Source organism: Lissotriton helveticus, chromosome 8 (assembly GCF_964261635.1).
Source record: "Lissotriton helveticus chromosome 8, aLisHel1.1, whole genome shotgun sequence".
Taxonomy (NCBI): Eukaryota; Metazoa; Chordata; class Amphibia; order Caudata; family Salamandridae; genus Lissotriton; species Lissotriton helveticus.
The window spans coordinates 905,330,947-905,355,969 of NC_136069.1; the positions used below are offsets into that span (position 1 = coordinate 905,330,947).

Genomic DNA, 25,023 nt, shown 5'->3' on the forward strand with positions numbered 1-25,023 from the left:
CCCGCTGGGAGCTGTAGTCTCGAGCCGCCGTAGAGTGGTGATGGCGGCGAGACCTACAGCGTTCCAGACCCAGGGGCAGAGGCTGCGTGTGGCGTGCTGTCCAGAAGGTAAGTGTGGCCAGTAGACCCCCGCTCCACCAAGGGGTTGTCCCGCCTTTGTAGCGCCTCCGGGCGCGAAGACAGCGGGAAACCGGAAGTCCACGCAAAGCCCGCTGGGAGCTGTAGTCTCGAGCCGCCGTAGAGTGGTGATGGCGGCGAGACCTACAGCGTTCCAGACCCAGGGGCAGAGGCTGCGTGTGTCTGCGGGCAATTAACATAGTTGGACTCTAACCGGATCCTCCACTCTGGATCGGGTTGGAAGACGTAATGATGACGTGTGAGAGAGGTTTTGATGGGCTATATGCCTAAAAACACTTGCATGGAATATCCAAAAACCTGCCTCTGCTTAGGATAATACAAAGGTGAAAACGGCTCCAAAAATATTTAAGGTGGACTATTGGCTGCATACAGACACACCTAATGGGGCAACGAGGGAAATGCAATGACAAGCTCCTCGACTGTTTGACAAAAGTGGAATGATGTGAATATAACACGACTTGATCATCCAAGGAGACAACTGGAAAACTTTTTAGGCAATAGCAGGTAAACTTAGGTTAGATAATACTCACTTTGAATACAAGGCCAATTGTAACAATTTCTGAAAGGTAGGATACTTCTTTTTAACTCATCTCTAAAACAGTCCCCTCAGACACAATGTGGACAAACTAGGAAAATTCACAGAGGTGCTATGGGGGATTTATAGTATGCAGATAAGGAGATTAAACTCCGAGGCCACACATGACATACTCAGAGCACACATGAGGACTGTATTAAAATGAGATTACACCGAATCAAATGGTCAGTATTAATGGTACCCTATGATAAATTGATAACAGAAGGAAACTGAAGTTCTCCTTTTTTAGGTCTCGTCTGAGCCAGCGCATGCGCTGAACTGGTGAGACATTTAGTGAGTGGGCTTTAAAAAGCCGACCACAGCTTTTTGTGTGACCTAGAGCGTGCAGTTACGCGCACAGTTATGAGCAGAGGCACCATCTGGCTTTCCTTTCTCATCATGGGCACGCGCGCACGCACGCACCGCTCGCGTGCTTGTTTTCTTTTTGACCACTCTCCCGCTTTCCTGTCTTTCCTCTCCCGTCATGGGCATGCGCGCCAGCACACACCACTCGCGTGCTTGTTACATTGGTTCCTTGTAGTGTTCCCTTTGGTGTCTTTGTTCCGCCTTTTGCTGTTTGATTTCCTTCCATGGGTTTTTCCTTGTTACATGTCGTCTTACTAGTTTGTTTATTTATAGTTTGTCTGATGAACTATTTTTACTTTCAGCGCGTTCATTATTGCAGTTGCACCACCCGCTCCGTTGCTTGCTGCCCTCTCCCCTCCTCGTCCCTCACCCCTCCCTCCACGTTACTTTAGCACTGCCTCGGACCATCGCATACGCATAATTTTACTTTCAGCGTGTTCATTATTGTAGGCACACCACTGTTCCGTTGCTTGCTGCCCCCTCCCCGTCTCTCATCCGTCCCTCCACGATACTTTAGCACTGCCTCAGACAGTTCTGTCCACGCGATGTGTGCCGTAAAGGCTTCACGTAAACATTACTTTGTTGCTGGCTGCTGCGCATTGTTTTTTTCATTGTTGGAGCTGCAGATCCTGCTCCATTTATTGATGCCCCCTGTCCCTGGCTGCCAAGCTTCATCTTTCATCATTACAGATGCACCTCCCGCTCTGTTGCTTGCTGCTCTCTCCCCTCCTCGTCCCTCACCCCTCCCTCCACGTTACTTTAGGACTGCCACGGACCGTCGCGGGCACATGATTTTACTTTCAGCGTGTTCATTATTGTGGCCACACCACTGCTCTGTTGCTTGCTGCCCCCTCCCCGTCTCTCATCCGTCCCTTCAAAATACTTTAGCACTGTCTCAGACCGTTCTGTGCACGTGATGCGTGCCATAAAGGTTTCACGTAAACACTACTTTGTTGCTGTCTGCTGCGCTTCAATTTTTTTATTGTTGCAGCTGCAGCTCCCGCTCCATTTATTGTTGCCCCCTGTCCCTGGCTGCCCTGCTTCATCTTTTATCATTACAGATGCACATCCCGCTCGGTTTCTTGTTTTCCCTTTCCCTCTGCAACGCTTTCCTGCTCCTGGCACCTAAACAGATTCCATCTCCAGTCTCCTCCATCGATTGGCATTTTCAAATTTTATTATAGATTTTATATAGTCTGCTCTGAAGCACAACTACAGAAAAGTGTATTTCTAAAGGTGCTAATAGTGTAATACAGCTAATGTGTGCCAAGGCAGAAATTGTATCAGTAGCACTGATGTTTGTCCTTTTAGTGAATTTTTTATAAAGTACAAATATTAATATTCTGGAATTGAGAGCATCCACCTCCACTCTTTCTGAAGGATCCCACATGCCAGCTCCAGGATGATTGATTCCCTAAGTGAGTACTGAGTCAATAACAATCCGCAGTTACCTTAACTTCACTTCAGCATCTGCTCGGTCTCACCTTCACCTCCAACCTCACCCTCCTTTCACCTTCCTTTCATCTTCAGCCTCACACATTCTTATACACACCACACACATCTCTCTTTCTTCCACCCAATGTGGCCTCCACCCAGTGTTGCATCAATCTAAGCATTGTGTTCAACCTAGCCTCATTCTCAACTCATCCTCGCTTCTTCAACTCATCTCGCCCCTCTTCATCTTTTCATAGTACACCCTCCCCTCATTCTCATAATATCTCCTCATGTCAACCTCACCTTCACTTCATTTATTGTCATTACACCTTCCCTCATTTTCCTCTCTTCTCATTCCTCACATTCATACCAGCTATTGTTTAAGGATTAGGGCTGCTGTTTGCTTGGGTCTTAACATAACATTTTCTTTCATTGTCCCTCTTCCATTGTAGTGAGGGCTGGGCCTTGTTACTCACACTGCTATGTTAGCATAGGCTTATTAGAAGTTTAAACGCCATTTTATACTTTTGCTTCTTTTGCACACGACACTGCATATAACTGTTGTTGTAAGTTAGGCTGCGTGAAATGCTTCACATGAGAATGGCTTGTTTTCAACCTCCCTAGACTTACATTGTGACTCTAGTCTGCACACAGAGTGCTAAAAGACTCCAAGGTTATCATAACAAGGTAGCTGTTGTTCGGGCTGATCGGCTCACGTTTTAGCCATAACATACCGGCAGCTGCAAGCCAACGTGATTCTGGTGCCTTTAATAATGCACTGTAAGCATGATTTCACACACTTGGAGGAAGCTGTTATTCCAGAGAGACTGAGAGCTTTTGCAGATCCTGATGTGATACACTTCTGCTGATTCTAGAGGTATGGGGCCCCCCAAGCAAGCCTAAGAGACCGTCTATATTTTATAAAACATAGTTCCTATCTAGGGAGGGTGTAATATTAGGCACTATAAGACCTATTTTCTTTTTTATAAGATTTTTATTGTTATTGCAAGAAGAGCATCATCATTAAAGTTACACCATAAAGCATAAACAAACAAAAGTATAAATTATCATTTTGTACATAAAACAGAGGACAGCAATACATAATTTCAGAGTGTGTTTTGACCAATACAAATTCAAGTTTAGGCTGGTCTTACCACATATCTGCATCCCATATTTCATACTTAAATGAACGTTCCCCATATTTTTTCCCTCCCTTTCAAAGCCATGGGACCTCTTAGTTTTGCTAATGCTATTTCCATTGTGTAGATTTCATTAATCAAATTCCACCATTCCATTATGTTTGGAGATTCCTTAAAGATCCAGGATCTAGCTGTAACTAGTCTTGCACAAGCATATACTATAGATATCAGGTCTTTATAATGACAATAAACGTATTGAATGTCTAATAAGATCAAATGCGCAGAAAGTGGCGGAGTTATAATTTGTTTATAACTAAGAGCATCCGTTATTCCCTTCCAAAAAAGGGTTAACTCTGGACATGAAAGAAGCATATGCTCGATACCTGCTGCTTCAAGATTGCATTTCGGACATTTAGTTTGATCATTTGATTGGTTTCCTGATAGCCAAACTAGCAATTCTTTGTGGTGTATAATAAAGTTGATTAATAGTTCTATATAGCTGAAGTCTTAAGTTAGATGATTGGACTACCCGATTAATTTGACACAGTGAAGATGAAATTTGATTAGGGCTAATATTTATTCCTAATCTATTTGACCATTTAGCGGCTATTTTCCCACAGTCGCCTATCTTACCCAAAACGAAATAACTATAACTCTTACTTATAAGTGACTTTGTTCTGTGCGAATACAAACATTTTAAAGTATCTGAATGAGCTACTTCTTCAATTTTCATTCTTCAAACTAGAAAATCTCGGATCTGAATATATTTAAAATACATACCATCATTTAATTTATATAAGAGTTTAAGAGTAGCAAAGCTTAAGAAGCCATTTGAACCATAGAAATCCCCCAATGTATTAATGCCGTGCCCTGCCCATAAGGACCCTACTCCATCTGAAAAAATACCGGGTAATCCTGGGTTCCCCCAAGGTTGAAGTTCAGCATTATAAAAAGAAATCTTATCTAAAGTCATAATCTGATCCCAAATTTTCTTAATATGTCTGGCAGTCTTGAATTTCACTCTTTTGAAATAATTTGGATCATGGACTCGAAATAAAAATTGATTACAATCGGGTCCCAACATAAATTGATGAAAAAATAGCGAACTTTCATTTTTCAGGAGACTGCGTATACGACTAAAGAAAGTAGCATAAAAGTATAACCTAAAATCAGGAACAGTTAAACCTCCCTTTTCAATTGGCAACTTCAAAAGTTTAATTGATCTACGCGCTTTTTTATAGCCCCACACAAAACTGCTACAGATACCATCCAATTAAAAAAAAAAAGATTATTAAGTTGAAGTGGAATGGATCTAAATAAATATAAAAATGTAGGCAAAATTTTCATTTTTATTAGGTTTATACGCCCCACTAGGCTAAGTGGTATCTTATGCCAATTTTTTAAAATAAGAGTAACTTCCTTCAGCAGCGAATCGTAATTCAATGTTATTACCTTATCCACCTCAGCCGCTATCCTTATTCCTAGATAAGTTGCATTTTGGCAGAGCCCCAAAATCGGTTCTGTCGGTTTGTAATTGGCAATAACCTGAGTTTTACTCACGTTCAATTTGTAGCCTGACACTTCTCCAAAATTTGCCGCTTCTTTAATTATCTCTGGAATGGCTTTTACACGATCGGTAGTAAAAATCGCTATGTCATCTGCAAAAGCAGTTATTTTTAGACTCTTCCCACCATGTTGTGCAGGGATAATATTATCTTGAGCCACCAATTAATTTAAAAATGGCTCCAGAGAAAGGGCGAAGAGCAAAGGTGACAGAGGGCAACCCTGCCTAGTTCCCCGCTCTATCAAGAAATTCGCCGAATCTGTTCCTGCATAACTGATCTTAGCCGTTGGATGGTCATATAACGAGCGGATCCATCCAAGATATTGTCCATGGATACATACGTCCTTAATGCCACCCACAAGTACTCCCACCCCACTCAGTCAAATGCTTTTTCTGCATCCAACATAACCATTCCGAGTGGGGTGAGATTAGACGAAGTGACATCGAACGCTGTAATGGCCATATTAATATGGGCAGTGGTGTCTCTCCCATCACAAACCCATGTTGTTGGATGATAACTAATTCAGGCATAATAGGAGTCAAACGATTCGCAATATTTTTGCGAAAGCTTTGGCAACCGCATTGATCAAAGAGATCGGCCGATATGAGCCACATTCTTCTGGCGGTTTATTTTTTTTAAGAAAAGAGACTATTTTAGCAATTTGTCATGATGTGGGGGCCTTTCCTGATTCACCAATAGAATCTATTACTAACTCTAGGAGCGGAAGTAGTTCCTGAAAGCATATTTTATAGAGCTCTATGGGTAAGCAATCTTCTCCTGCTGCCTTTCCGGAGGTTAGGGCTAAGATTGCCGTTTTTATTTCAGTTTTTGTAATTTTAGAGCTAAGATGTTTAACAGTTTCATTATCTTGTTGAGTAGTCATATGTTTATTGAGGTATTGAGAGATATTATCTATAGTAGGAGTTATTTCTGGTGTATATAAATTCCGATAATATTTTGCAAATTAATCTAAAACCTGATCTGTTTGATTATAGCTACAAGAGTCAGATCCTTTAATTATTTTAATCATTGTTCTGGCTTTCTTGTCTGCTACTTTGTATGCTAGGACTTTAACAATTCTATCCCCTCCTTCATATTGTGCTAGCTGGTATTTATGAATTTTTGCACTGTATCTCTCCCTTAGCGTCTTTTTTATTGATGATTGTAATTTCAATAATTCAATTCTTAGCTCCTCCACATTAGCCTTCCCTTGCGTAAGAGCCTCGACGAGTTGTTGTTCCACTAGTAGTATGTTAGAGGTAGTTAATTTTATATCTCTCCGATTTTGGGCATTTTTTTAAGATATATTGTTGGACGAAACCTCTTATGCTACATTTACAAGCATCCCACACTATATTAATCATTGCAGAGTTAGTATTCAATTCTATGAATTCTTTAATATGTTCTTTTAGTTGTGCAACAAAGTGGAGATCTGCAAATAAGTATCTGGGGAATGTAAATTGTCGGATTATTTGTCTCTGATCAGTGATATTAAATTCTAACAGTATAGGGTTATGGTCTGATGTGACTCTCGGGCAGAGTTCTATATTACAGTTCTCTATGATTCGATCGGTTGCCCACACCATATCTATTTGAGAACAAGCTTTGGAGGCGCCGAATAGTATGTATACCCTGCTATATTAGGGTATTTAGAATGCCAGACATCCTTCAAATCATGTAGCCTACCGAGTTCTACAATTGCAGCCCTAACTTTGCGCATCCTCATTGTAGTACCTTGCCTCGTTGATTCAATTTTATAGTCCATAACACAATTAAAATCCCCCATAACCAGTAATTCCCCCTCCCATTCCAATAATTCTATACTTAGCTGTTCATATAGCTTAGGTTCATCGATATTAGGCGCATATATCAAACAGAAAACATATTTCTTGTGTTCAAATTGCACCTGAGCAATTGCCCACCTCCCCCGTGCATCAGATGCTGTGTTTGTAATTTCCATCTTTAAATATTTTTGCTTTAAAATAGCCACCCCCGGATAGATGCCCCTAGAGTTGTACAGACCACAAGCTCGTAACCCATCTGAGCCAAAAACTTTCTATCTTGGTACCCAATATGAGTTTCTGAAATTAACGTTAAGTGAGGTTTATACATATTTAATTCTTCCCGTACAAGTCTCCTCTTTTGTTTACTATTGAGACCAGCGACGTTCCAGACTATACACCTAATCAAAAACGTATCTTATCATCATATATTTAGCTTTCCTCTATATGAAAAAAAAATTTAAAAAAAGTTTGACTTAATGTTGTCAGAATAAACCATCGTTCCTTCTTGCAATAAAATGTTCTCCCTTTTTATCCCACCATTGACCGCAGCCCCTCCCATCTTAGAGTCCCTGAAGGGAGAGCACCCCTCTATGTCCTGCTGCCGCTGGAGTAGCAGCATAGCAAAGTAGCAGGCAGAGAGGCTAACACCAACCACCTCCATAGCGAAACATAACCAACATTTTTCTTTGTGGGGAAAAGATAAGTGAGCAAATAACCATGACAAAAACCCGTTCACACAGCCTGAGATTCATTTGCTATTCACACTTTACTAATTATTCTATACTACATCATATGAGCAAAGAGGTCACAGTTTATAGTCAAAATTACTGCCTCATTTTCTCTTATTCAGGTGCTAAATTTAACTAAAGCCTGCTCCACCTCTTTGACATCAGTAAAAAATATACTTGGCCATTTTTAATAACCTTAAGGCGGGCTGGCTCTTGTAAGTATACTGTACATCCAATGGTTTTGAAAGAATCAATTGTCTTGCGAAGCTCCGAGCGTCTATCCAGAGTGCCTTTACTCAAATCTGAGCGTACAAAAAATGTAAGATTATCAACAGTTACAGGTTTGTTAGGCTTAGCTTTTAGAGACACTGCTTGTCCCAGCAAAAAGTTTCCAAAATTGATCAAAAAAGGTCTTGGATATCTATTATCTTTATTCTTCTGGAAAAGAGGTAGTGGATGAACGCGTTGTAGCTGGGAGTGCCAGTCCCAGTCCGATAGATCTACAAATGCTTTCTGGAATAGTTTTACTACATAGGACCTAGGATCTGCTCCTTCTGCCCCCTCGGGGATCCCAAAAAGTCTGAGATTAAGTCTTCGCGCCCTATTCTCCATGTCCTCCACTTTTGCTTCTAGTTTGGATATTTGTGCTATATGAGAGTTAGTTAGTAATTCGGATCTATTGACACCTTCTTCGACCTCCACTACTCTCTGTTTTAAGTCTTCTATCTCCTGTGTTACCCCTCCTAATTTATTGGACACTTCCACCATAAATGTCTGCAGTTTAGTGTTGTCCTCTCGCAACTGCAGAAAATATTGTTGCCCTTCTTGTCTTTGGGCCATTAAAGTCTGCATGATCAAATCAAAAGAAGAGCCCATTGGATGGTCTTCCCCATCTGTTTCTACCAACACCGGTTGTTCTTAAGACAAACAAGATAGTACATTGAGATCAGAGTCTAAAGTCGAGGAGTTGGCGAGAGGAGAATGCTATCAGTATTGGCAGTAGCAACAACAACTGCTTCCGGGATATCCAACAGTCTAATAGCTATGGATGTGTCCATCGCCACAGAGCTAGGGTTTGAGGTACCTGGTTGCAAACTAGTGGAGATGTTGGTAGCGAGTGCAGTATTTATAGACGTACAACTAGTGGGGTCCAAGATATCGGTGTTCGTAGTGGTAGCTATATCTGTAGCTATAGGCCCAGCAACCATGTCTGATGTTGTTACATCCGGGCAAATTGTGGTAGGCTCTAAGGTAAGTGAGCTAGAATTCCCAGATGCCGAAGATACAGTCACTTTATCTCTAGAGTTAGAGTCTTCATCAGAGCTTGTTCCTGATAGGCTCTTAGCCATGTACTTGACAACACCCTTTGCTGCATCCATTTTCTTAAAGCACTCTCGTCCCTATTCACTTTTCTCCCCACGTTAATTGTAGAAGGGTCTTTAGTCACAGCATTGCTAACAATTTTCTTCAGTTTATCTTTGGCTTCCATTTTCCCCTTTTTTAAACCTGGTGGTTTGAGATTGTTTGCCTTATTAAGTATAGTTTCCATTTCCTCTTCATCTAGTATCTCTTCATACTCTGCATTTAAACATTCTTCTGCCTCCTCTAAATCTTACGTGAGAGCACAATCTGCATCTATGACTTCAGGTGTTGTACAAGCATGTTTCTCTGCCCCAAACACCAACCCTGATTGACCTGAATTTGATGTTGTTAGAATTTCTTTTGATGTATCTAAAAAAGCTACATCAATAGCAATAGTGTGATTAGGATCGTAAATATTTGGAGCCATAGTAAAATCTTCATCAGTTCTAGCTTCACCTTCACCTTCATTGTTTATAGTACTTTCCCCATCTTTTCTATATGTGCCTTTTCCATTTGAAACCTCTATAATGGTAACTGCTTCAATTTCATCAAAATCTTCAGATACATTAGATACCTCCGTCCCTTTCTCGAGGAGCACCTGAGAGATATGTATGCTCTGATCAATGACTTTGCTTTGAGGATTCTCAACCGGTAATATAACTTCTTTAGCTTGTGTAATTGCTTGCTCCTTTATTTGTGCTTCTGTTAGCCCTTATTGGAGTTCGCCAGCACTATCTGCCTCCTCAGTACAAGACCCAGTTGGAATTATATTATTACCATGAATATCACGGTTTTTCAACTCTGTAGTAAATGCAGAGGGACGTATCAGCTGTTTAGCTGCTGTCTGCATAGTTGCCCCCTTAACTGCGGGTGTCCCAGCCACTTTAACCCCATTGTCTATGCCAAAGGTATCCCCAATCGTTACCTTTGAGGTTGTAGTTGTGGCTGTCGTAGGGGAATCTATTTTTGCCGTCTTACCGGCCCTAGTCGACCGGGTATTCAATTTCGGCGCCATCACCTCGTTGTCCTGCCTGTACTCCAACTTCCCGTTCAGCTGTCTCTCCTCCGTTGAACAAACACCGAATTGTACTGAGAGTAAGGTGAGGCCCGCCCAACTGGTCACACGAGCACCAAGCGGACGAATCCGCAAGAATCTCCACACCAGGCAGCGTTCGCCACCCCCAGCGGCAGTAAATCTGGAGCATCAGCATCGGCGTTTTCAAAAACGCGTAATCGTTTTCGTCAATTGGCTGCTCCTCCACAAGGCAGTACCCCCAAGCGAGGTACGCAATCTTCTACCTCAATAACTTCATGTTGTGTTGTTTTGCATCAGAGTTTCGTCGGGTTTCTTTTATAATAAGCCATTTTTTCTTTTACAACGCCGGAGGTATCAGGAGCTTCTCTGCACTGCTTCCTTCGCACGGCGGCATCAGCCCGCATCTTGACTCCTCCCCACTATAAGACCTATTTTCACCATTATTGTAATATGATTTCTCCCTTTGTATTTTATGGAATTGTAACAATGCTGACCATATTATTTTTGATTGTAGGTTTGCTTATGTTAGCTAAAATACTGCATCTTAGAGCACGTCATTAAAATAAATATTTTAACTTTGCCCTTGTCTCCTGTTGTGGATTGGTATGAGAGTATAACGAAAGAGTGTTCTTGCTTCGCACCATTCCTGAGTATAACCTAAGTCGCATGTTCTGGGTTGTCTAATCATTGGTTCCTTTGCTATAGGACGAAGAGCTAATGTGACACTGATGCTAGCTGGTTAGGGTTTCTAGGCACTAAGGTGAGTTTTTTGGTACACCACAATTCACTGAGGTCCTAGGTCTCTGTGCACAGTTCTGTGTAGGAGCAGAATCCCTGCGACACCATATATCAGTTTTCAAAAACGTTCTACATGGAGGTCTTACTTGTTACTTTCCTGTTTTAACAATTGTGGTGGCATGGAAGTGGGCAAGGATTTTTTGAGGGGATTGGGAGGAAGGCAACTTATGTTTTCAGCCTCAGAGGTCGTTTTTTCCTCGATTTCTGACTCAAGATTAGAAATTGGGGCAAATCCTTTATCACAAGTACCAAGTGTAATGCAACTGGTAAGTTGGAGAATGTCTTGTTGCTCTGTAAAGACTAATAAAACAAGCATTGACATAGCCAAAAGGTCTCGCCTTTGGGACCTTATGAGTGTTTAACCATGCAACAGTTAATTTTGTTTCACCAAGGATATTGTGCTGCATAACTAAATACTTATAAGGTCCCAAAAGCGAGACCTATTGGCTATGCCAATGCTTGGTTTAAAGTGCTGTTCAATTGGCTTTGGACATCCCCATGTTTACTATGGGGCAGTTTTTAAATAGATTACTAATGTTGGAGGTGTAGAGCACTTCACTGTCATCTACTACATATCCTATGGGATTGTCTCACTTAAAACCTAATTGGCAAGATGTATGGCACACGCTTACCTCTACCTCAGATGTATACTTGGCCCCCTCGAGCCATTTGACTCTTCTTCATGATATACCTGAAGACTTAGTATCATCGAAACATGCTCGGAGGTGGCTGGCAATAACATTAGCTATAGTTAAGACCTGTTTACTACACCACTGGGGGATGCCTACTATCCCCACACAAGATGAATGACTTAATAAAGTACCCAGAGGCTGATTGTGGAGGATTATATACAGGTTTAATGACCAACGAGATATATATAATTCAATATGGGAACCATTATTGAAAAGTCATACGAATACTGTTGACGGGTTGTGAAATGACTTATGATACCTTCAGGTAATTTATAATAATCTAGATAGACCTGTTTTAAATGTTGTGTCTGTCATTAGAGGATTGTCATGGAATGATGTACAGTTGAAAATGGAAGGAAGAGTGTAAAAATTTAAATGAATAACATCGCAACGTGTAAGGGTGTGCTATATATCATGAAAAGTAGTTGGATAATGCATACCTTAGAAGCCTTTTATACAAAGTTCACAATAATGTGTGGATGGTGACTTTAGTAACAGATATTTTAGTAGTAGAGTGATGGGATAGTGCAATGTGGACTCAGGTTGGAATTTTATATAGTTGGAAACATATGATCGGTTTGATATTATAAGATGGCGGTGGGATTGGGGCCCATCATATTGCTTACATTAATTCATAACACAACAGATACCAAGATGGTCAACCTATTGATGTTAATAGTCATTGACGGATTGTCTGAGACATATTTGTGTCATATTATTTTAAAGTTTTGAAACTAAATATTAAATAATTGCAAAAAAGTGTATGTATTATCAAAATAAAATTTTGGTTAATTTGTTACTAGCACTTTAGAAGTCAAGAAGGAAGAAAAAAACAGTATACAACTGGCATGCATTTCAGCGATACACTACCTCGTAAGAAAACAACCCAAGTTGTTTCACCTTATTGTGGCAGTTCCACTCTCGGACGAAGTATTCCACCAAAAGTAAGTGATATTATTACCTTTGTATCTTTAAGACCATATTTAAATATTGCAGGGCTCCATGTAGACGAAAGAAATATAGTCATATTTGCAGATCACTAAGTAGTCTAGCTAGCCACGGTGGTGCTGAACTGATACTATGTTTAAGGAGTAAAGGGGAACAGCGGCCTTGTTTAACATGTTCATGTCAAGTGGGATCGAGTTTGGGTTTTCGAGTTTGAATGAAACCTGAAACTAACAAAAGGTTGAAATGTATGACACGTGTATCTACAGAACCTATAAAACATGTATAATGATTAAATGAATACCTAAGCATCCCTTTTGCTGCCAGGAAAGCAAGTTGTGTTACCTGAGTTATGCACTATTTTCTGGTGTAAAATGGCAGTGGTTCAGTAGTGTTGGTACTTTTGGTGCAGCCGGTGCAGTGCACTGGGGCCCAGCGCCCTGAATGGCCTATTGAACCCTGATAATTTCTGTATTTTACTACTCCAATAGCAGCCAAAGGGATCATTTTCCAAGCTTGCACCAGGGCCCATGGCAGCTTTGCTAGGCTACTGCTGTGGTTGTTGGATATATAAAAATCTGCACTCTCTTCTTTGTTGTCCAACACTGCTGAAAGAACTTATGTTAGTAAGGGTACATCATAAAAGCAACCACTACAGATTTAGGCACAACACAACAGTTATTTAGCCAAAAATAAAGATATTGTATCTTTCATCTTCTTAAACCATCCTCGGCTCCAAATAAAGTTAATAGGTAAATTCAATTATTCACAATTATTTCTCTAAATCTCCTTAATAGATGGTTTCAATGGTAGCATATATAGGGGTATATATTGCCATGTGTGGGATACATGAGTGCATGTACTGCACATGCGCCATCAGGGTCTTCTCCATGGCATTGAATTCACCTTTATGTATTTTCTCTATTAAGCTTAGCATTTTTCATTGGCCTTGACATCTAATTCTCCACTTGTGCCAGAGATGGGATCATGCGAGGGTCCATGTGGCCTGCCAAGGCTTCTCTGCTTGTTCTTCCCTTTGTATATTATATTAGGTCTCTGATGCTACCCTCTTTCCTCTGGCACCACCCTTTTTTATTTAACTTCCATCTACCCACCAGATACCCAAGGGCATTAGGCTGAATGCTAGGGGGAATGTGAATGTAAGGGGCAGACTAAGAGTTCAAGGAGAGCAGGCAAGTGGATCATGATGAAACCCCAAGAGAGCTGATTGTCAGCCTAGGCAGTAACTTTTGTAGAGCCTGAGAAATGGGCAGGGCTGAGGCGGCAGGCTGGGAGTCAAATCTTATTGCTGCGATTTACTCCATATGAGCCCACTATTAATGAGCAAAACATGATACCAGTTAATGACACTCACGATCAGCAAATGAGTGAGATTCCCTTCCTGTTAAACTCACTCAAGAGCAGTGGTGGAGCTAAGATGAGTGAATATGTCACCCGCTGCTTTGTCCTGAATCAAGGCCCTTGATGGACACAGACTGTGGCCTAGAGATGGACTAATATTTAAGGTCCATGGTTGAGTTCTGGACAAGATGGTGCCTCTAAACAGGGCTGGGGAACAGATACAAGTTCGGCAGTGTCTGACCAGTGTAGCCAGTTTACTTGGCAAGCCTTTTCACCTCCAAAAGTGAACCTCAGTGTAGTTCTTTTTGGCACAGGATCATCTCCACTGCTCAGCAAACTCAACTAAACTTCATATGAATCGCTTTACCTTAGATATTCCACATTTCATAAACATAATTGTCCTTCTAATTCACTTGAATTTTCATGGATTAAATCTGTTTATTGATTTAAAGCATAGTATACAACAAACCCACGTACAACTATTGGCTGATGGGGCTTACAAGAACCCAAACATGGCAACAATCAAGGATACCAGGATAGGGGGGAGCCTAAGCAAAACAAAAGAAAGTGTCAGGGAGGGTCCATACAGGGAGAGTCAGGCAAGGATTACAGTCTGAGAAATCTAACTCACATGTTAAAGGAGCATATGTTCTGTGTGTCAATCAGGGTTCTGTGTGGGGATGGTCAGTCTGAGGACACAGAGTTAGGCTGGACTAGATAGTTCCTTAAATTTGTCTGAGAGGTATTTTATGCAGGAATCCCAACCCTTATCAAAATGTTGTAAGGTATTAGCCACAGTGGCCATCAGTTTCTCCATTCCCATTACTTCACACAGTTTATAAAACCAGTCCACATTCGTCGGGACCCAGTCAGAGCCCCAGCAGGTAAGGAGAAGCTGCTTGCTCCAAGCAGTAAGGTGATAGCTCGTTCCTTCACAGATTTGAGGGGGTATGTCAAGGGATTCAGTAGACCCTTTAGGATGTAGCTAGGGAAGCAGGGAATGTCAGTATTGTATATCTCATCCACGCCTCCAGAACCGCCACCCAAAGGGGCTGTATCTTGGGGCAGTGCCAAAGAATGTGGGTGAGAGTGCCCAAGTGTTCTCCACAGCGCCAGCAAATGTAATTGCTGCCCCTCTTCCACAAGGGCAAATCTCACAGGGGTATAATACCAATAATCAGTAATTTTGAGAAACAACTCCTTCCTTGAGGTATTGGGTGCAGAAGCTTGTGCACAGTGGAGGATATCACTCCATTCTTTAGTGGTAAATGTGCGGTCGCACTCCTCCTCCCAGTGTCGCTGTGCAGGTGATTTAGAAGGGGTGGAAGGTGTGTTAAAAAAACCTTGGAGATCCAAAAGGAGGCATTTGTCAGATGTAGGTGTAAAAAGCCATTTCTCAAAGGAGGTAAGGGGCCTGCTAGACTGAGGGTGAATCAGGGGGTGAGAGACCCATTGGCAGATGGCAGTACATTGCCAGAGGCCTTGGTTGGGCGGCCATATGCAGTTTGTATTGCGGAACGTCCATGAGGCCATCTTCATCAAAGAAGACACCTATCCTCCAGCGGAGAAATGCAGAGCCGTGCAGTGCCGGAGGAAAGTCTGGATTTCCTATGATAGGTGTCTGAGGGGAAATAGGGGTGGATAGTTTCTTTGTGAGTTGGACCTTATCCCACATACCCAATGTGGATCAAAGAAACAGCAATGCAATAAAACCAGCCGGTCGGTGATGTCTCGGTCGCTAGGGAACCTTCCAGATATGGATACTAGCCTCGGCCTGATCCACAATGCACCAATGCCTTTCCGTTTTTGGCCCGCACCATTCCACCATGTAGCGCAGCTGCTCTGCCTGGTAGTAACACAGGAGATGTGGGATTCCCAACCCACCCTCCGATTCCAGAATGTAGGGATGCTTTCTCGGCATACGAGCCTTCATCCCTTCCCAAATGAAGTCTTCTGTAAGACATTGAATCTTGTCATGTAAATGAGGTGGCAGTTGTAAGGGCAATGTCTACATGACATACAGGATTTTTGGGAGAAGTGTCATTTTGACTGGGGCCAAGCGGCATCTAGTCAGGGTGTGCAAGAGTAGTAGGAACTCGAAAGAGGCTATTCACCAATATCTTATGCAGCAGCTTCACATTAGTATTTAGCATTGACAGTGGCTGGTAGGAAGCCTGTAGGCACTGATTCCTGCCTTGTTTAGGGAAAATTACCATCACAGTCTCCCTCTGGGACAGCGGGAGAGCACCCTTCTCGTAAGCCATCAAAAACACATTCAGCAGGTTGCCCAGGAAGGGCTGAGTTACGGCCTGATAGAATTCCATTGGGATGCCATCTGCACCCGGGGTTTTTTCTCTGTTCATCCCCTCTAATGCTTCCTTTAGTTCTTCTATCTGAAGAGGGCCCTTCGAACTGACCCTTCTTGGCTGTAAGGCGGGCCAAATCTATGTCTAACAAATGTGCATCTATACCTTCCTTCAACAGTGTTTTCAGTTAGGTGAACCCTGGCTGCCAATACTACATAAAGGTCACATTAATCTGACCTCTGGTCACTATGTCTAACCCCACATCCAGCTGAAGTGTCAATATATGTGTGTGCGGTCTTTCCCTCTTCAACAGCCACAACAACTTTCTACCCTTTTTTTCACCCTCTTCAAACAGTTGCTGTTTGTACTGTGCATGCGTATATTTCTCAAGTCTCTCCCATGTGCCCTTTATCTGACTTTTAACCTCACTAAACTGGCTGGGATCTATAGCAGCTGTCACTGCTTGTTTATCAAGAATCAACTGTGTCTGTTTTAGGTAAATTAATGTTTGTTAAAGTTGCCCTTTAACCTGAACGTCTTTGCAATGCACTCCCTTCTAGGGGCAACTTTATACACTTCCTATTCCATAGCCCTGGCATCCGTGGAACCGTAATTTCTTTGAAAGAATTTGGACACTATACTCTCTAACATGGTTCAAGTATGCATAAGTCAGTCAGTGTCACAACCTTTAATACCCACTCTTGGCGTGACCCATCTTTGGGGAAGCAATCCAGTCCCCTTACATTACTTGTTATTAATGTCCTTTGCGTTGTAGAGACTGTGCTGCAGAAGTTGACCTGTAACATAACCCACACTGGCTGGAGGTGAAGCCAGGCTTATTCATCCCATCCCAGTGGTCCACCATCCTAGTTAACTCTGCTTGGCAACTCCAGAATGGTCTTGTACATCTTATGAACTTTCTCATTCTAAACAAAATAAATCTTCAATATCATTACTTTCGCCCACCCCAAGGCAGACTGAGAATCCCACAATTAAGAGTCCACCCTGGTGTGCCAAAAAACCCTCCACCACCAAGAGCAATTGTGCCTTAATCCCACCCAATCATCAAATTCAAACCCCCAACTCCAGTTTAACTAACACAGTATACTATTTGCAGACAGAAGTCATCCATCCAGAGGCCTTCCTAATCGTGTAGGCTCCACAACTGGTTCAAGTCCCAACAGCTCTAGTGGCTCAAACTAGACCACCTGGGGGGTGGGGTTGTATATGCCTAACTCAATCAAAGCCAATGAAAATGATGCAATTCCCACCATCCACCATCTTCCCAGCTGTATTATGTAGAACCGCCATTTCTTGTCAGAAACAAATTAATGATTCAGAGCAACCTACCTCCCTCCACGCACAGCAGGAGGGGGAAGTTGCTATAAATCATTAGAGGAACCTTATTTAGTCAAGACAAGGACACAGCCCCAACACCACATAGACCGGACCCACTCATCTACCATTGCCATATGAGTAGTAAACACCATTATACCGGTGATGGTTTTATATTAATCAGGTTTATCTCCCCTTTTTCACATTGTTCGGGCGAGCCAGAGTGATTTCCACTTTTACCAGAGGAGGTCTTTCCATCTCTTCCCATCGTACCATCCACCTGAATTGTCACCCTAGATGTCAACCACCAGCATCTAGTCCGATGACAATGTGATGTCGATCTACTCCCATTTTTCATTGGTTTCTACGGACAGGGGTGTCATGGGAAAGAGAGGAGGTTCAGTAATCCTGCTGATCCACTTTGTCCCATCTCTCAAGCCAAATCCATACCTCCTTAGGCAGCTCAAAAAAGGGACTTTCCCTGAGAAATTACTTTCAAACATGCTAGAAAGTGGAGCATAAATTGCAGATTCAAAGTGCTGAGTTTCTGCTTTACCTCCATGAAAGATATCTTTTGGGTTTGCACTTTTCTAGTATCTGCCGGGTAGATGGCAATGTTATGATTCTCGAAAACTAAATATGCATCATCTCAGACCGCATTCAGGACGCAGACTCTATCCTTATGGCTAAGTATAAGGACTGTCAAAGCTGTCAGAGCTCGCCATCGACGCTCTTTGAGCTCTCTCCATCATAAGCAGGTTCAACAGGCCCAGTGGTTTTAATTCTTGATTAAACCAATTTTCCATGAATATCTCTTTGTGTCGCCTTTCTCTGCATACTCCAGAAAGCCAAGGAATTGAAGATTATTACACCTTGGACAGTTCTCACCATCTTCCGCCTGCTTGCCAGAATTTTAGTCACTGTTGTCATTTTTCCCATATGGTCCTTCTGCACTTTCACCTCTGACTGTGAGTCGCTAGCTGAGCTCTACATGTTATGTACAAAGCTCACCTCACTAAAGGCATCAATAGCACAGCAATGAGCTGGTCTTGTCTGCTTCTTAGATCACCACGTTTATCAGGTCAATACAGTTCTTGATCCATGAATGGCCACCAGAAGGTGTACTGTAGAAGATTCCTCTTTGGGTATTTCCTGTTCCTGTGTTTTGTGCACCACTGCTTGTCTTATCACCTTCTGAGCTACAGGCTGCAGAAATGTGTATTGGATTATGGTGTTGCCCTCCTGGGCCTTTGTTATCTTGACCTTAACCAACGCTCTGCAGTCCACTAGAGCTGTGCCAGCATGTTTCAGGAAACACTATGGAGGTGTCAATGCAAACCCAGTACATCACAGTTCATCAGGCTATTCCAGCCAACTATCCAGTGCCACCAACATCACAGTGGCCACTCACCACGTGCCAGCAGCAACAGTCTACAGGTGTTTCATACTAAGCTAGAGGAAGCTTTGCAAACTAAGAACCCAGCTTGTTCAGTCAGTCAGCAGACCGCATGTGGTCAGACCTCCCTCCAAAGGGAGGTAACCTATCTCCAATGGGGGCTAGCACTGAGGACTAACCATCCAACATCGCGCTCCTCTGCACTCTGGGACAAAATGGCCCAAGCTTGGGGCCAAACCCACAGGCCGCCCAGGCCTCTCTAAGGGGTGGGACAATCATCTAGGGGTCAGAAATATCAAGTGTTGAGATCCTCCCCACCAGGATGCAGGCAGTCCAATAGGATTCATTCACCACTTTCTTCAGAGGAAGTTCCCCTTTCATGGGTAAACTTTCAGTCTACTACTGTGCCATCCCACTCTTAGCTCCAGCTCTCAGTTCAGTAACCTCGCAGGCAATCATCTGTCATCACAGCTCCAGTCTCTTACCGCAGCCCCATAAGCACTCCAAGCATATGTCCATTCAGCGTTGAGCATGCAGGGTGGGGAAGGAAGCACCCAGCTTGACTAGCATCCAGCCATCCAAGTCTGCCAACCAAATCCCCTACTCCCAAAAGTGCAGCCTAGGCTTTATATACTTAAGCAAGTAAGGATCCAGGTGGTAATCAGTTCATGGAGCACCAAGGGAGACTATGCTACCCTGACAACATCTCACTGGCCCTTCATCCACTACGACTCTGTTACATCTCTCCCCCATAGCAGGTCACTCAGGAGGACCACTCCGCAATCCACATGGGCCACCCCGTCAGCCCGCATCTGGGCTCCACACCACTTCTCCCATCTTCAGAGGCAAGCCAGTGTGAGTAAGTCATCTACAGCATTCATACACCAAAGAGCAGGCAGCGCATACAGTCTCAGAGCCGCAGCACAAGTGTGCTCACCAAGGCAACCGTTATACCAAAATGGTTGCTGGCAATTATTTCAAAGTAGGCTCCTAGAATAACTAAAGGGTAAACATGTAGTTCCTTGTATTGCTCCAGCAGGCCCAGTCCATGATCACTGCAGCAGAGAGAGATATGTGCGTCTTAATACTATGTTGACCATTTTCTATCACAAGATAACTTGAGTTTTCTGCTGGGGCAGAAACATGAAAAAGTGTTTAACTAAACCATTGGTCCCATTGCTGGAAAATACCTTGCTGAAGTCTTCTCAGTTGAGGGAATATGTTGAGGCCCATAGACCAAGCTCTGATAGGGAAGAGGGAGGATATTTCTGTCCCCCTTCAAACCCCAGCTAGCCTCTCTCTCAAGTTCACATGAATGCTCCCTCACTAGTGCTGGAAATGAGGGAGATCCATCTGAATCCTGGACCCTACAGTTATAATTGAGCTGCATTCAGCATCTGACTACCTCACTGAAATGTTCTGACTTAGTTCTTGTGCTGATAAAGGAACACATTCAGCAGCACCAGAATGTTGTTTGCTTTGAGTGACTCAACCTACAGGGTCGGAATTTCAGTTCTAGTGGGGCCCAAAACAAATGCCCCACTTAAAAAACAATCAACATTACCTTTGCACATGTCTTCAGACAGGGAGCCAAGTTCCGCCTAACACCTTGTTACTAGGATAGAATACCAATCAGCTTTCCACTTCATGTGTGCTCAAGCGTTAGATTATGACTGGAGTCAGGTTTTTGAGTTTCTAACATTCTTAGGTAAAAGATTTGTATGCACTGTATGAGTGTTAGATGTATGTGTCTATATGAGTAATTAAAACTCATAATGTGTTCTGAAGCTCTTACTAATAAGTCTTTAGTACTCCCCAAATGAACTTTTTTAGCAACCTTAGAAGAATAAAAGATTAAGACAAAAACAGTAATGTGTTAAACTCATGCTTCTGATGGATACTGCTAACCACAGATTCGTCGCCTTAGAATACTCCCCAGGCAGCAGACTGGGTCGAGGAATATTTCCCCAGAGTTAAGTCCATACTGCCCCAGACATTACAGAGCAGAACCGCATATAAGCACCTACCCTGTACGCTGATGTCAGTTCCTTTCTTTTGGCACCTTCCTACACTGGTCCACTCCCAATTATGTTTGCCTTCTGACAACTCCTAAATCAGAATGAAATCCAGTGTGCTGGGGAATGAAATCTCTTCCTGAGACTGCAGGTTGAAAACAATGCATCACTTTAGTAAAAGATGTTGGTCACTGAGCCACATGGATGTGTTTCTGGGGCTGGTGATTGGAGCATGACTCGAGGTCAAGCAACATGTGTGCCTTCATGCACTTGAAGGCAATCTAAGACTGACGAGGAAAGCTGTACATCTTCAAACACAAGAAGAAGTTGCTGGCCATGCGCAAGTCCCGCTCCAAGTCGAGAACACTGACTCGCTCCCACTCCTGAGGTTGCTCCTGCAAGAGGTCAACTTTGTAGTTACATTTCTTTGGTAAGTCAAAATTGAAGTTCAAACCCAAGCACAAGAACGCGAAGGGGAACTGACCCCATTCTGCTAATTTCTATCCAAAGAAAAGGCACATAGGTATCACAGGGTTAGTCGGTCTTCCTATAGATCTTCGGTTTCAGAGCTGATTCCACAGTTGGTCCCGGGATGCCATAAAGTCCTTGGGCCACTGGCGACACCACAGCAAATTGATACTTAAATGCGACCATGTTGCAGATATGTGGTGTTTTATAGCTCTTTTTGGCATACCTTTGAGCCCAAAGAATCCTCAGGGGGCTTTCAGTGTGTTTACCAGCAGCATATTCGTCCTCAGTGCTGTCAAACCCACTTGGACCAATTATGGGCTCATTGCCGACTCCAGTACGGACTTCCACCCTTCCTCCATGACCTAAGCCGGTCCCTTCATCTTCAGTAAAATACAATTTTGCTCCCCTCACACTTTTTTTGATTGCGTTAATTTGCAAATACATTAATCAGGACTATTTCTGATTATGTGGGTTTATTTAGTTTCACCCTTTACTTATGAATTCCAAATACAAAAAGGTTCATCATTACATGTATAAGAAAAACACGATACATATAGACATTTAGACAAATTTGTAAAACGATAAATGACAAAAAGAATTGTCCAATTTAAATTATGAAACAATACATTGCACATTAATTAGACATTACAACATTTTGTTCAAAAATACTTAATATCATGAACAAATTATTAATGAAAGAAATTATTTTCTCATGGACAAGTTGAAGGACAAAGAGTCTGAAAGAAGGCTAATACGATACAAATCAATAAATCTAAATCAATAAATCTGCATAGCAATTAGTCCGGTTTGGTTTTTTGATCCTTCTTATAAGCCAAGCCGACGCGTTTCGATCCCGTTAATTCATTAAGCGGGGTCTCATCAGGGCCTTGTCACTTCTAATGGCTGTAGCTTTGCTTTTAGGCCGGGTTCCACAGCCTTCTGGCTGTCTGACTGTCTTTTGGGGAATCTGTTATTGGCACCGCGTTTGTGAAAACTTTTCTTCATGCGCTCCTTTTGGATTTTGGGTCGTCTGTTTCTGTGCTTTGGGGCTCCCTTTAGGGGAGAGCGTCCCTCGGTGAGCGTGGATCTGCTCGCAGATGGATCGTCCGTTTTCTTCAATCTTTTTGTACACCAGTGCTTGTTAAGGAAAATCCGGACACCGCGTTCAGTAGCGGAGTGATGGTTATGGGGATCTTTGTCTCAGATCTCTTCAAGTTACAAGAAAACCAAATGTTATTATCCAAATAACAAAACCAATAGGGGTATGGTCGTCCAATGTTGTTGATATAGTTCAAAAGTGTCACACAAGTCAGGACGAACTTCCTATATAAGGCACACCTGTACTTGTCCAAATTTCATTAGAATCTCATGCTTGTGATGTAATCACCAGCATCCGCAGGGTATCTAAACCCAACTTCCATCTGGGAAACGAGCCAGAGTCTCCTGATTCTTGGCGTGTATTCATCTTCAGCATCACAGGTGCCAGAGGAGGATCCAGTTCTGGTTCTGATATCTGACCCCCAAAACGACTGCAGATTAATCCAAACCAATGTCTCAGTATGAGCAACTGGTTGCAATACTGTGATCCTATGTCTATGCTAGGGAAAATGGGACATCAGAGACTAAACTGTCTTGTTGGCTCCGATTCTGACCAAAGCTTAACATCACCCAGAGATGATGGGGAAGATCCCACTCACTATGATGATGACAATTTTTATATTAACTTACAAAAGGCCAGGGGTGTTGTACTTCCCCAGATACTGAGTTAAATTCGCCATCCAAGTGTCCTCTGTTGAGATTAAGACAAAGGTCATTACAGAAATCTTACCACCGGGCCAGCCCTTGCTCCCTTTTAATGAGGCCCTCACTTACACATTAATGGGCAACTAGTCTGCGCCCTGTTCCTGCCCACCGGTTAAGAGGCCAGATGTCATAGATAGGTACCTGGCAACACTGATTTACTCACTAACCATCCTACCCCAGAAAGACGGGTTGTTCAGGATTCAACTAGCAAGCTGAACCCCAATTCATTTCCTATGACCCATCCAAACAGGTAGTCTAGAGAGATTGAGGTGTTAGAAAATAAAGGTTTTCCTCAGTTAGCCTAGCATTGAGATTGATCAATGCAGTCTGCTTACTGGGCCAATATATGCATGCCATCTGGGACATAGCCAGCAAGATCCTTCTGGCGATACCGGAAGAATTGGGGCCTCCCCGGCTTAAACTATTCCGGATGGACAAATTATGGCCCAATACAGGATTCATGCTGGTCCTTGATACTACTAATAGTCTGGGAAGGGCGGTTTGCTCCATTGTGGTGCTCCTCCGCTATGCATTGATGCACTCCACAGGATTTTCTAGAGATGTTCAGGCTTCTCTCATGGATATGCCTTTTGATGGTTCATGCCTTTTGTTCAGAGAAAAAACTGATTTTTCCTCGTAACGTTTCAAAGAAAGAAGAGCCGTGGCACACTCTCCGGGTCTTTTGACCCCGGAGAGGTAGTTTACTCACCAGTTTAGAATAGTCAGAGGCTACTCTTGTAGGCAGGTGTATAGGCAGTGTTAGACTCCCTCCCTAGCCACTGCTGCAATCACCCCAGTCCTTTCGAGGCCAGGGACATGGATCTGACAATGTGCAGGCCTACAATGGCATCAGTCCTCCTAGTGATAAGCGTGGCCAAAATACCACCTGAGTGACTTACCTCACTCACCTATAGTTACCCAAAATAAGTCAGCCGGACAGTGGAGAAGAATAAACAAAGCAAGTTTATTAGGCCACAAACTCCCATATGAGAGGGCCCTATATCGACCTCACCCCTAAGAGTGTGCCGAGAAGGACTGACTCACATCATCATGGTGATACATTATATTACGAGAAGGCAGAGTAAAACACGCCCATAATGGAAAAGTACTGGTCCACCAGGGATGTGGACAATGGTCTCATACAAGAGGCATCTGCACCTGCAATAGCAACACTTGTTATCATCTCCCAAGGACACAGAGCCAGGCCGCTACATCCCCAGCGCATGAGAACGGCCTGATAAGGAGTTTCGCTAACAGGAGTTTCAGCTACAGTAAACCAAGAAATGCATATATGCTGACACGAGGAATTACTCCTATTCCTACGGGAGGGGGAATGAGCAAGTACAGTTTGCACGTAGAGAGAATAATCCAAAATGGTGGCACACATGCTAAGCTAAGAACACTGCAAACAATATCACACGCATAAGTGAATAACTGCATAATGAGAACATAAACGTAAATGCGTAAGTGTAAGTAATTAGTTAGACACATTCCGCTAACTCATAAGCATAATGTACGAAGGGGGCGGGGGCTTGACGCCTATCAGACCCTCCTTTTAGCGGACTGTGGCTAACACATTTGTTTCCATTTATTAACCAAAAGGAGGGCCTTTACAGCAAAAATCTATGGGCAGGGGAACTTAAGCCATAACATCATCATCAATCAGTATTAACCAATTCGCATCAGTAAGCTCAACAGCATTGGAGACAGGGTATTGTTTCAATCGTTTCGTAGACTTCTTCATATTGCTGGCACACATGGAGCAACAGGGAGGA

At 42.8% G+C, this 25,023-nt stretch overlaps 1 protein-coding gene across 1 annotated transcript in view; it reads left to right on the forward strand.

Moving 5' to 3' along the window:
• PHLDB2 (pleckstrin homology like domain family B member 2) overlaps positions 1-25,023 on the forward strand; it is a 453,671-nt gene that overhangs the window by 309,468 nt on the left and 119,180 nt on the right. The window contains exon 10 of the mRNA XM_078657711.1: positions 12,419-12,559. Within this exon, the coding sequence (XP_078513837.1) occupies positions 12,419-12,559 (141 nt within the window). The remainder of the gene's footprint in view (positions 1-12,418; positions 12,560-25,023) is intronic.